Here is a 12,661-nt window from a genome sequence, read left to right on the forward strand (position 1 = left end):
GTTAAAACCCTATTCATGTTGCCTCCATTTTTCTTGTTTTTTTGTTTTTCAAAATTTGCTTTTAATTGAAGATCTGCTCTGATCAAGCTTTCTGAAAGAAAAGTAAAAGAAATTGCATACCAATCTTATTGAACTAAGGCAAGAACAGGACAATGCAAACTGTACCATTTACAATGGTTGTAGCACTTACAGGGAAATGAATGAAAGACTGGAGAATACACAAGTTTGTGTTCCTCAGACCAGGAAATGAAACTCTTTTATAGAGGATTAACCAATTATGCGGTATTGCCAATGATAAAGAGAATGTATACAAAGCCTATTGCGTGTGAGTGGCAATTTGGATACATGCAGTTGCAGATTGAACTGTAGAGTGGCAAGAGTCATTGAATCAGGGATAACATGTAGAACTCCTCTTTTGGTAGAAGCCCGAGTTTGTGTTCCACAGGTCAGGGCTTTACTTGCTCTCATACCATGATTTACTGTATGTTTATGTTTCTTTGAATTGTCTCCCCTTCTTTAGTTTTTGTTTGAGACTCATGCACATTCACCTCATGATCCTTACAGCTCAGGAATTTTCGAAAATGCATTCACATCGATCAGGTGGTGAGACATTGTCGGTTAACACTCATTGTTTGATCACTGTGTTGGCACGAATTGATTATTTTATGGCAAGAAATTTCAGTGTTTGCTGCACAGAAATCATAATTTTATTTTGGCAAGCAGAAGTAACTGTTTGCTTGAATTTTCTCTCCATTCATTGTTTATCATTGTTAATTCATGATAGGGTAGTCAACCCTCTGATGAAAGATGAATTCAAAGGAATACTACAAATGTACAATGCTGCTAGCATTTCATATCTATCAAAACCCTATTTCACTCTTAACAAACAACCCAAAGGAAATAAAAACCCAACAAATATTTTTATTTTTTCCCAAAGACAAAGCAAGACATCACTTAGTTTCTTTAACTGTGCTGGTACAGTACCATATGGCCTCTGTTGTGAGTGTTGTACAGTTGATAACACAGCACTACACTCTGTTTGTGACACAAAAATGAAATCAAGAACTTTTCAAGACACATTTGATCAAAAGCTCCTACGAGTGCCATTGCAGCTTCTTGCAAATCTAGGCTCTTTCAGTCTCCTTAAGTTTTTTTTTTCTTCCATTTCACCTCAACTGTCAGAGTTCAAAGTAGGATATTCTGCTGTACATTGTAAAACTTGTTCTCTATTTTGGCAGTGTGTACCCATTGGCAACAGTCTACCTGTTTTGGGTATCCATAGATCTCTCAATTGGATGATGTTGTGAAAAATCCTGTATAATTTGACCACTGTTAAAGTGAAACTTTATGGGTGAGTTATTTTTTTTCACTCGGCCAAGATAAATCTTGTGTGCTTTTGATTCCACAGATTCAAAATATGATGTACCCCAGTATTGCATGAAATAAACAAGCAAAAAGAATTGTATGCTTATACTTTCGTGCAAGTTTCATGTCGCGCAAAATGCGCAAAAAATTTCCACACTGTGAAAATGTCCCCCATTGCAGTACCTCTTCAAAGAGGTCCTCTTTGGAAATTAATGATGTAGACCGGCTTGACAGCCAGTGTTTTTTAAAAGGAGATACTCCAAACTACATCGTGCATGAAGCGGCATTTACAGTCATTGTGCAAGCTCTGCTCATTCTTGTTTGGGATGGTCATGACTCGTCGAGCCCGAGAGGGATCCCGTTATGGCCCTGGCGAGGGGGACGGTGGCCAGTGGGGCAGCCCAGTAGACCAGGAAATGCTCTAGAAGGGTGTGGCTCTGGCAGTTAAGGGTGAGGGCAGAAGCTAGCGCCGGATTGAACATCATACCTGTCCACTCCAGACCTGGTTGAGGAAGAGGAAAAATACAAGTTGCCGTCGCTCAATACACGATCTATTAAAGTTTTTTGGTAGTAGAGAAAATCAATGCAGGGTAATAGAGGGGTATCATTTTTCACTGGACTTTTCCATTTCTTGTTGCTTTGTATTTGTCTTACAGAGCATTATGGCACCTTTAAATGTTTCTACAGATAAATGGCGCTATATAAATGCTGTTTCCTCGTCATTGTCATTTGCTAATGATATTAAAGATTGAAAATGAAAACACTCACCATGCATTGTTAGTGTACAGGCTATGGGAATAATGGAGCTGTGGATTTCAGGAAGAAGGTGCTTTTGTCTTGATACTTGTAGCAACACAAGAGCTGCCAGAACCATAAACAAGTGGTGCAGAGTTCTCTAACGCTCATCTGTACTGTCTCATTTGTTATTCCTTTGTTGCAATTTTCCCATGTACAGCTGTACAATGTAATATTCATTTCAATGAAGAATTTTTTAAACTTTCCCCTTCCACTCTTGTTTTTTTTTTCTTTTCTTTTGGCAATGAGAATTTTTTTTTAGCAAAATTTGCTCAGACCAAATTTTAGTCATTGAAAATTTTAAAACATCCCTCCTCAAAAAAAAACCAAAACAACCACACACACTGTCATGCCTCCAAAAGTCAATACGACATGATAGCCATTTTACATGTTAGAGTTTAGGTGTCTTCAAAAAGTTTTTTTTTTTTTTGAAGATTAATCTTATTGATCATTTGTGTATGGGGATTTTTAGTGTAAATAAATCAACCAGCAGGAGTATACATAGGTCGTTAAATACCTGTAAAGTACGTTTTGTGGACAAAGCTATTGGCATTCTGGGCCTTTCAGTCTATCCGCTGGAAGATATCTTAGCGGTAAACAGACTCACCTGTAATGATAATGAAGACCTGGACTCCGGCATCAGTGATCATCCTGCTGTAGTGGCCCTTGGGCTGGAAGTTGAGCGAGAGGAAGTAGGTAAAGGTTGCCAGGGCCTCCGCCATGCAGCCCTGCAGCAGCGAGACGTTGAGTGCCGAGGTGCAGTAGACCTTCAGCAGGTGCGACACCTTGAGGCGGTGTCGGTTGGTGGGCACCACCTTCCACATGAGGCGCACGTAGGGGAAGGCAAGCTGCCCACCCACCACCTGCAGGCAGATCTTGGAGAGGGCCACCAGTGGCCCACAGTCGCGGCACAGCATGGACTGCCATATCATGCAGGTGTTGGCGGTGGAGTCACCGTCGAAGGTCAGGCTCTGGGAGACGAAGAGCATCCAGAGGTAGAGGCCGTACCAGTAGAGTCCATACTCCTCCAGGATGATGTCGCTCTCCATGACGCCGGCCACCAGCTGGAACGTCGAGATGAACTCGGCGGCGTACCCATACCAGATGGGGTCATCGCGCAGCAGGCGCCTGGTCAACGACCTCACAAAGCCACAGCCGGCTGTTGTGATAAAGACCAGGATGAATGTGGCCAGGGCGGCGGGATACTCCTGTGTCATCTTTTAGATCTGAAGATTCCTTGCTCTTTAGAAATTGTTATCAGCAATTGTTCGCTGCTCTCATTTGGTAGTGGCTAAGGCCAAGTCTTCAGTCATACAAATGCGTGCAGTTTCACAAACACTTGTGAATCAGCTGCACTGTATGGTATACGCTTCAGTAATTTACAGACTTGAAAATTCAAGAAAGTTGCCCTTTTCTGTGCTGCTGAAGTTAAGTTCTTTTCTGCTCCAAGTTTATTACCAGCTGTGGAAAAAATAATGTCATTGCTGTTATCTCTTTTCATTGGCTTCTGCCTGCCTTATCGGTGTGACTTCCTGCAAAGAGAAAGATAAAGACCATGATGACCATCAAATGTACATTATACTGAGCAGACACATTAATCAATGTCATGAAAACAAAACTGTCATATCTTTCATGTAGATGCTTCAGTTGGAAAAAATGATGGAAGTTGACCAAAGTCTATGCCCTATCTCCTTTCCCTGATATATTCTCCTCCTATAAACACATTGACTTCCTGCAGAAAGGGATAAGTTGAGATCATACTAGATTTCACCACAAAGATAAATCTTGGGCCACCAATACCATGTCCTTTGATGCCCTTAACATTCCTACTGTATTCAAACATAATGGCCATTAGAAAAAAAAAGGCGCTGCCCTTTGTACTTGCTTCATTCAAGCCATCAGATTTTTGTGTGAAATCCCCCCCCCCCCAAAAAAAAAAAAAATAAATAAATAAATAAATTTAAAAAAATGAACTGGTGCACAACAGCTTGCATGGCAACATTAAATCAGCTTCTGTGTTGTCATGTGCAGTTAGTAGCTGTCAGAATGGCTGTGATCCATTCATTTAAAATGAATTTTTGACACAAAACTTCCTCGTGTTTGATGACTGGAAAAAATAGAACAAACTTTGATTATTTGCTACTACATGTACTTCTGTTTAATATGTTTGGGGAAAAAAGAGGAAGAGGAAAACCTTTGTCCCGATAGTTTCTTTGAAAGGGATGAAATGAACCAAGCAGGGGAGATTATCTTCTCCCCCCCCCCCCCTTGTGTGTGTGTGTGTGTGTGTGTGTGTGTAATTGCATGCTTTCACCCTTTGTGTATCACTGTCTCAAAATTTATGGCCATGGTATATGATAGTCTTGCCTTTTGTGGTCATGGACTTTAAGGGAAATGAAACACAAATATACGATGTGGATTGAGTGAATGCAGCATTATTAGAGCACATCAGCAAAATTTGAGAGAAATTCGGCACTCTGTTAAAAAGTTATGCATCTTTCTAAAGTTTTGGTGTAGCCATCACTGCATGAGAAGATCGATACAGTTTGTGATGTCATGTATGTGCGACAATATTTGAAAGGAAATATGAAGAAAATTCCGGAAAAATTTGATTTTTATGAAAAGTATGTGCATTCTCTCAAACTTTTAGTGACAAATATGTTAAGGGTAAAATGATTCCCCTTGCTTTCTGAAAGAGGTAAATCAGGTGCTCTTTCATTATGCTAGAAAAGTGAAAATACTGTATCTAGATTGAATTTTCTTTATATTTTCTTTGTATCATTTTCCATATATGATGTCACAAAGTTTTACAGACTTCTCATCCAGCAATGGCCTTGCCGAAACTTTAAAAATTCATACTTTTTATTAAACAGATTGTCTGATTTGCCTCAAACTTCGCTGATGTGTTCAAATATTATAATTGCATTCCCTCAATTCATATGTGTATTTGGGTTTCATTCTTCAAGTCTGTATAGCTGGAAGGCAAACAAGTCAACACCAATATAATACATACAATAATTCTGTCGCACAGGCAACTAGCCCTGTAGCATATCAAGTTGCTAAATTGCGAAAACTGATTGCTTTATGAGTGACTGATATGATAACAGAGCTACCAAGTCTCACGCATTCTGCTTGAGACTCAAGCATTTAGGGGTCATCTCACGATCTCACGCAAGACACCCATTTTTCTCACGCATCGGGCCAAGTCTGCAACTTGGGCCGATAATAATGAGCATAGCTCAAAAGATAAAAGTGATAGTTGCAAATGAAGGTATATTTCCCTTTTGTCTTTCAAAATAAGTAAAAAATAGTCACTTAAGTATGCACCTGATTCCACCATTAAGAGCTAAAAAGTGAAAAAGCTCCCTACCGTGGGAGGCCACAGGGGAAACCCCCCCCCCCCCCCCCACACACCCTCGCTCGCATGCACATTCGCATGCCGAGATGCCGAGTCATGAAAATCTCACTCATAAAACTTTTTTGAACTTGGCATCCCTGTGATAAATTATAGTTTCATAGGCGTTGTGAAAGACACAAACCAGGCAAATATGATCCGGTGTTTAATGTGAAAGTGGGAGTTATATTATACTCACCAAGCCATTCAGGCTGTGACATACCTTCCCAGTGCGAAGAGTTTATTCAGCTTTGTTGTTGTCGTAGCCTCTGTGTAGAATTACTATATTTTCAGTGTGCGGTTTGTAGAGCTGGATATATTTACAAATATTATATGCTCCTTCATGAAGTGAGACTCAAGTCTATCTAGAGTGCCAGATAGTCCATGGTCCATGAAGATTGGAGATTGTTTTTATTGAGTAGTTTACAATGTATGAACTTCTGTCCCTATCGCCGTCTCTGCGACTTGCACACCAGTGCTGGATCCCGCAGTAAAACAAGCCTGGAGTCTGTTGAGTAGGTTACTTCTGTGGAGACTTGTGTGCGTGCGTGAGACTGGGCCCTGTTCTAGGCAGACATCTGTGGCATCCAAACTATGTACCAGCTCTTTTGTCACAGAGCGGTCTAGACAGTTAGTTGCTCCTCTGCTCAAGAAATCTTGTGGTCATGCCTCACTGCACATTATTGATTTATGTATGTCGAACAATCCAATCTATTCTGTTGAGGCAATTAATAGTCTCCTTTAATCAAAGAAACTAGAATGAAATGAAAAGTAAGACTAAACCCTTGACTACAAGCATTGGCTGTTTGTCCATGAGGTGACACTGTAGGTTAAAGAGGCCCCCACGAAAGACATGCTCATCCAAAGTCTGATCTCTTCCTCTTATCACGTGTAGTCACTCATTAACTCTTTGAAATCAAACAAATCATGCAGCAAATGTGCGCTGACCTGGCTGCTCCGTTGCGTTCACCTCCACCACGGATCAGTGGGTGTGTGTTGGCCTTTAAGGGGCTTTACTCAGGCATTTAACGATTCTTCAAAGGCAAGTGTTGAGTAGGTGGGGAGATATTTTTGAGTCTTGATATCTGTCAATAGCACTTGTGCGTCAATACACAGCTGGATCAAATTGCAAGCTGAAAGCAAAGCGAAAGAGACATTTTTCTGCACAGAATCATTCTTAGACACACTGAAAAAAATATTCCACGTCATTGTGCATCCATACTGGCAAAACAAGTTTGCTCCGGCTTGACAGAATTTGTATGACAGCGTTGTGGCTTCAGTGAATGAAAGGCGGATCCGGGAATACATACATTTTATCATAAATGCGAGGATAATATCATTGCAAAATACACTTGAAATTCTCACTACATTTTTAATGCTTCTTTTGTAGTGTAACAACATGACAATAACAGTAAATAACAGATAGAATTTACCTTTGATATGATTCTTCGTAGCGGGGAAAGCACAGTAGAGATTCCAGATGCTCAAAAGAAAGAAGCTGAAAAAAAAAGAGAAAAAGAAAAGGTTCTCTTGATGAACACAGTATATTTCATGTGTAATGAAAGCCAGAAAGTCCATTTATGTGTGTCTCTGTCTGTGACGTCAATGAACTCATAAATTGAAATTTAAAATGAAATCACTGTATGGCCATTTGACCTTTACAATGCCATTGCTGCGGCTGCTTTTGGTAGCTAGCATTTATTTGTCTTTGAGGGTTTACCTGGGAAAGATGATTGTTAAGCTCGTATTTTAATTTCTGAGTAAATGGCCATAGAGAGTTTTTCCCCAGGTAGCCAGATTAGCTTCAATATCATTTTGCAGTAGGGCTCTACACCTGTGCACATTATCCAAGCATGCGACTCCAGTTTGTTTTGGAGGGACTAATGTAATGTATTAGACCCTTGCAGACTAAATGGAATATCAGAAAATATTGGCCCTATACTCCCACTGCTACCCCCCCCCCCCCCCCCCCCGATAAAGAAAAAAAAATGATAATGCATCCACAGTTCATTTCATCACTGGGTTATTGCTTCTTCTTCTTCTTCTTCTTTTTTTCTTGTTCATTTTATGAAGTCACAGTAGATGTTTTTCAAAGGGATCAATACAAACAACTTTCATTCTGAACTAAATGTTGTATGTGTGGGACCAGAGCAACAGATACAAAAAGAAGGGGGAAAAGTGATGGCATTGTAAGCTTTGTGGTATACAAATCAGGTATTTACAGAATGTGCATGATGTCAGTTTGCATTGTTATTTGCTAACTTGGTTGTGCAGATATCGCTTAAATTCTGATCTTCTTGTTGTCATAAATATGCAAATGAATATTTTGAGCCCAACAATATATTTCAATATGATGGATCAGTATGCAAAAAGCAAAGATAGAATGGTATGCAATTATACAGTTTAAAGTATATGAATGTGTATGTACAGTGATGATACAGAAACCAATAAATCAAATCAAATCAAATCAAATCAAAGTCAACAGAAATTTTTGTGTGTGTGTTTTTTTTTTTGGCATTGAAAGTTTTTCCTATAGATTGAAATCCATGCAGTAGGTTTTCAATAAAGTTACTATCCATATATCAAAAGCCATATATATTTGATTAATGGAATTAGGCATATGTTCATTGTTTTCATTAATATTATATTATTTGATACCATGAATATGGAGTATGAAAAAAAAAGAAAAAATCCAATTCAATAGTGGGTCATTTCATGGTACACCATGTTTTCTTTCTTGGATATGAGTGTGGTCCTCAAAAGGACCTACCGTGTACAAGTACTAGATTTGGGTAAGCATGTTCTTACTGGAGAAAGGAGAATCAGTTAAAAGGAGAGTCATTCTCAGGGAGGACAGTAAAAACATGCTTTATACTAAAATGTCAAGATTGATTAGGTGCTTTTCAGGACCACACTCATACAAGAAAGATATGGCAAACCTTGTAAAAATCAACCACCGCTTAACATTCTACTACCATTCTGCACTTACAGTAGATGCACTTTGACATTTTGGGAAAACCCCACATCACAATCATGCGCAGGTCAAACCGTGGTGAAATTGAGAAATAAAGAGAGAAATAATTGCCCATGGAAAAATAGCAGCTGCCATGATATTGTTTGCACATGAATAGTATCTCTCATCACGTGATATAATGTTGTGCAGAAGACTGGTCAAAATTTGCTTCAAGCATCAATTATACTTGTTGCTCTTATCCAGTTGTGGTGTACATGTTTTATGTTTGTCGATTACAGCTCTTTGAGGAGCGCCCTCTGTGGTCCAAGAATGCCATCCAGGGCACCATCTCCGTGGCGCCCGCGTTAGTCAAGAGCATCCTGTGTGCGATAGCGTATTACTTCCAGTCGGGACCCTGGAGGGGTCTCTGGTGTCGCTTCGGCTACGACCCACGACTTCACCCAGAGGCCAAGATGTACCAGCTGTTAGACTTCCGGATACGCAAAGGTTGGTGTTGGTGTCGGTGTGTGTCTGTGTTTGTGTTTGTGTCTGTGCATGTGTGTGTTTGTTTTGTATACACAGTATGTTCATTTCCTCCCCCAATATTTTCCTTACTGGTGGTTTGTTTGTTTGTGTGTTTGTCCATGTGCAAAATAGCTCAAAAAGTAGTGAATGGATTTGGATGAAACTTTACAGGAATGGTTGAGAATGACACAAGGAACATGTGATTAAATTTTGGTAGTGATCCGAGAATTTTTGGGGAATTTATGAAGGAATTTCTATATTTTGGCATGTGGGGTCAATGAACTTGGGAGTTCAAGCTGCACATTTTTTAGGTTTGAATCTATATTGCGCACTAAAGTGTGTGCTCTAGTTGCTGCTAGGGTGAGGCGCGTCAGGCAGCTGGAGGTTGATGACGCAACAAAAGGCTTCTGTATTGGGGAATTGGGCGATTTTCGCGCGATTTTCAGCATGCATATACGTATGGGTGGAAATCACTGATCTCTATGGAAGAACAAGATCAGTGGTGGAAATGAACTGCTTGCTGGAGGTCTGTGCTCTCAGAGTGCCTCTCTAGTTTTAGCGTGTGAGAGTGTCCTTGTCTGTCACAGCTAGGCTGGTGCAATATCCATTCCTTCCACTCCTCCTTTCTCTTTATTTTGTATTTGAGATTGAAGCAGATAAAACTGAGCAGCATCAATAGCACTCTATATGAGGCCTTTCCACTAGTGGGAGATAAGTGCAGTGTACAGTATATACCAAAAGAAACTTTGCGTTAAATTTACGTGTAACGCAAGCGCCGATCGGTACTGCGTTAATCTTTCTGCGTTACAAAATTAACGATCACCGTGCGTGAATGATCGTTACAGATCGTTACTGTGCGTGAATGATCGTTACTGTGCGTTAATTTTTAGATCTTGCGTTAGCGGACTTGTCATGTGGACTGGGAAGAAATCTCGGAAATTGCGAGACTCGGAGATGCCTGTCGTTCTTTGTATTTACTACGGACAATTTCCTGCCGGCGGAGGGCATTAAAATAGCGATACAAATACCGAAAAGATTTTGTAGTTGAGCAGAACTCCCCCTGGCAATGTCGTATTGTCATGGTCGTCAAATTTGTACTCATGGGCGCAGTCAATGGAATCGGGCAAGCAAAAATTTCGAAGCCACCTTTTTCCCCTGAGCCAACATTTTCCATCGAACATTGAACCCATGAAATCACGCATACGCAAGCCTAAAACTAATGCCGACTGTCTAACGTTAGCGATGTCACGATTTTTAACTGTCAGACACTTACTCAATTCAGGAAGGTGCATAAGTCCATTTATATTCCAATACACAACGTGTGTCTCGCTGAATAACTGGTGGTAGTGTGTGGTGACAAAGCCGAGTATTCGGCAGTAAAAGTAGCGGGCAGCAGAAGAAAATGTCTGCCACTTTCTGCTCGCATTATTACACTGCCAGCAGGTGAGTCAAGTGGTGACTTGATAGGCACGCTTCACATGAAAGTTTACCCAGAAACATGAAAAATCCCACGATGCCACGGTGCCAGAGTGGGGAATGGGGAGGGGTGGAGAGAGAGAGAGACCAATCAACAGAAGAAACCGCGTGTACTGGCGCATTCTCGGAGGTCATGAACAGTCTGGGGTCTTGGAGATGAACAGAGAAGGAATAATTTATTAAAGATAGCTCAAGTCGAAGACCCAGGATTACAAACGTTGATTCTTTTTTTTTTCTCCTTTCATTTAACATGCCTTCACGTTTAGAAATGGTTGCACTCCTTAAAAAACTCTCCTGCGATCGTTGTTAACTTAATGTAGCTGTTTAAAATGTCAAACTTACCATGAAAGTGTTACTACGTGTAATACAATAGTTAATACTATACCTACTGCTTTATTCATATGATCTGTAAAACACAAATTTGACTACCAATGACAATTTTTAAAAAAATACTTGTATTTGTTTTGTGCGGAGATTTTTTGTCTTTATCCTGACTAGTTCATATGAAATTTCTAATGTTTTTACGGCAGCATCAACAGCCTAAAATAAATTACTGAGAGATTTATAAACTATGAAATTTTTGGCAACCATCCATTTGAACTTCAGGCATGAAAAGCTCCTGATATTCAGCAAAAACAACTCAACAGATCAGACACAAAGTTCCTTCAAATTTTGAGAAGTAGCACGCAGATTTGCTGGGCGTGGTAAGGTCCATGCTTTGAGATCGTCACAATCGTGTTGTCACCAGGGAGGTGGAGTGTCTCTCTTCTACCTCCCTGTTGTCACGGAGTATCGGGAAGTTGTCACAAACTCCAGGATCACCCCTCCCTGCCAACTCCATGTTGCTCCCAGGGAGGCGGGAAGAGTCTCTTCCCACCTCTCTGTTGCTCCCCAACGTGCATCGTGAATGCGTGGCGTTTCTTGTCACCGTCCGTACCCGAGGCTGCTTTGTATTTGTCTCGGAATATTGATTCATTTCTTGTCATGACATGAGTGTAGTAATCGTTTTGCATGGCTATGTAAAAAATTGTGATACAACGTGTACTCAACTCGTCTTTGTGATTTTTTTTTCTTTCAGTCCAAAAGGAAGACAAAATAGTATCATGACGTTTGCAATTGTTCGAAAGGTCTGCTTTTGATAACTTACAGACTATCAAATCACCCTTGTTTTTCCCGCTCCCAGGCCCTCCAATTGAGCAATCCACACGCGCGCGCAAATTCCTTTGCCATGTGGTTTTGCCAGCCAGCTGTCGGAATGTGCTTTGAAGTTACATTTCAGCCTGGCCTGGCTGGCATGAATGGGTGTCGAGTTTCAATCAATACCTACTGCTGTTTTATTCTTGTATTTGAACATGTCGTTTCACCTGACAACACACGGAGATCGGGGAGGCTGGGAAGAGGTTTTTGTTGTGTGTTGCAACCTAATCCGGGCAATTAACCCCAGAGGGCAATCACCTCCCCCCCCCCCCCCCCCCCCCCCCCCCCCCCCCCCCCCCCCCGCTAAATACTGGTTAATGGTATAAGGTTAGAGTAAAGATTAGGGTTAGGTTTAGGGTGAGGAGTTTGGGTTATGGTTAGGATTAGGGCCAGGGGAAGGGTCCGGGGTAATTGCCCAGGAAGAAAAGAGGGACACGCTTTTGTTCTTGGTCAAATCGATTTTCCTAGGTGATGCTATGGAGCTAGAAAGGAACAAAAAAAAAAAGCAATTATGACGTCTGGCGTACTTCCGGGACGTGTTATTTTTCTTGCACTCTGAAATTTCCTATTGTTTGGCGTTATCAATGTCGTTAATTGTTATATAGTTACCCTCTTTCGCATTATAAACTTAAAGTCCATAGAACATTCATACACATTAAGATCACACTCGAAAAGCTATACTGGTGTATAGTTTGAACACAGCAAAATGAAATAACGAATATCCCGCAGATTTACCAAAATTATGCGTCATGTGGGTCCATTCATTTTCTTTCTTTTTTTTCATTTGTCTTCTTGTCGATGTGTGGGGTATAGATTCAGGATATACTTTTCCTTTTCCCCATTCGGCCCGGTGCGATTATTCCTGGTGCTGACATTCTTTCTGCTCGTCTTCCGATTATACTGTTGTTGTAAATAAATGCGCATGGAGCCCCAGCTGTATCGCAAAAAAAAAAAAA

The 12,661-nt window shown here is 40.6% G+C and overlaps 2 protein-coding genes across 2 annotated transcripts in view; one reads left to right on the top strand and one right to left on the bottom strand.

The window, feature by feature from the left end:
• The window catches only part of LOC139743070 (general transcription factor 3C polypeptide 5-like), a 33,469-nt gene that overhangs the window by 12,990 nt on the left and 7,818 nt on the right, over window positions 1–12,661 (top strand). Inside the window, exon 4 of the mRNA XM_071653581.1 lies at window positions 8,807–9,014. Within this exon, the coding sequence (XP_071509682.1) occupies window positions 8,807–9,014 (208 nt within the window). The remainder of the gene's footprint in view (window positions 1–8,806; window positions 9,015–12,661) is intronic.
• Window positions 1,614–3,587, bottom strand: LOC139743292 (aquaporin-12-like). The gene is made up of 2 exons (XM_071653789.1): window positions 2,768–3,587; window positions 1,614–1,867 (listed from the first exon to the last, which is right to left on the bottom strand). The coding sequence occupies exons 1-2, from the start codon at window positions 3,375–3,377 to the stop codon at window positions 1,677–1,679; spliced, it is 801 nt and encodes a 266-aa protein (XP_071509890.1). The 5' UTR covers window positions 3,378–3,587; the 3' UTR covers window positions 1,614–1,676.

The sequence above is a fragment of the Diadema antillarum genome, unplaced genomic scaffold, assembly GCF_040938485.1.
Source record: "Diadema antillarum isolate AM-2024a unplaced genomic scaffold, OU_Dant_1.0 scf00000033, whole genome shotgun sequence".
Lineage (NCBI taxonomy): Eukaryota > Metazoa > Echinodermata > Echinoidea > Diadematoida > Diadematidae > Diadema > Diadema antillarum.

What these genes read in the sequence shown, in the direction of transcription:
- LOC139743292 (XM_071653789.1), bottom strand. Translation starts at nt 3,377, where the DNA reads ATGACACAGGAGTATCCCGCCGCCCTGGCCACATTCATCCTGGTCTTT. An exon ending in GGTCTTCATTATCATTACAG is followed by an intron (nt 1,868 to 2,767) that starts GTGAGTCTGTTT and finishes TTCCTCAACCAG; the next exon opens with GTCTGGAGTGGACAGGTATG.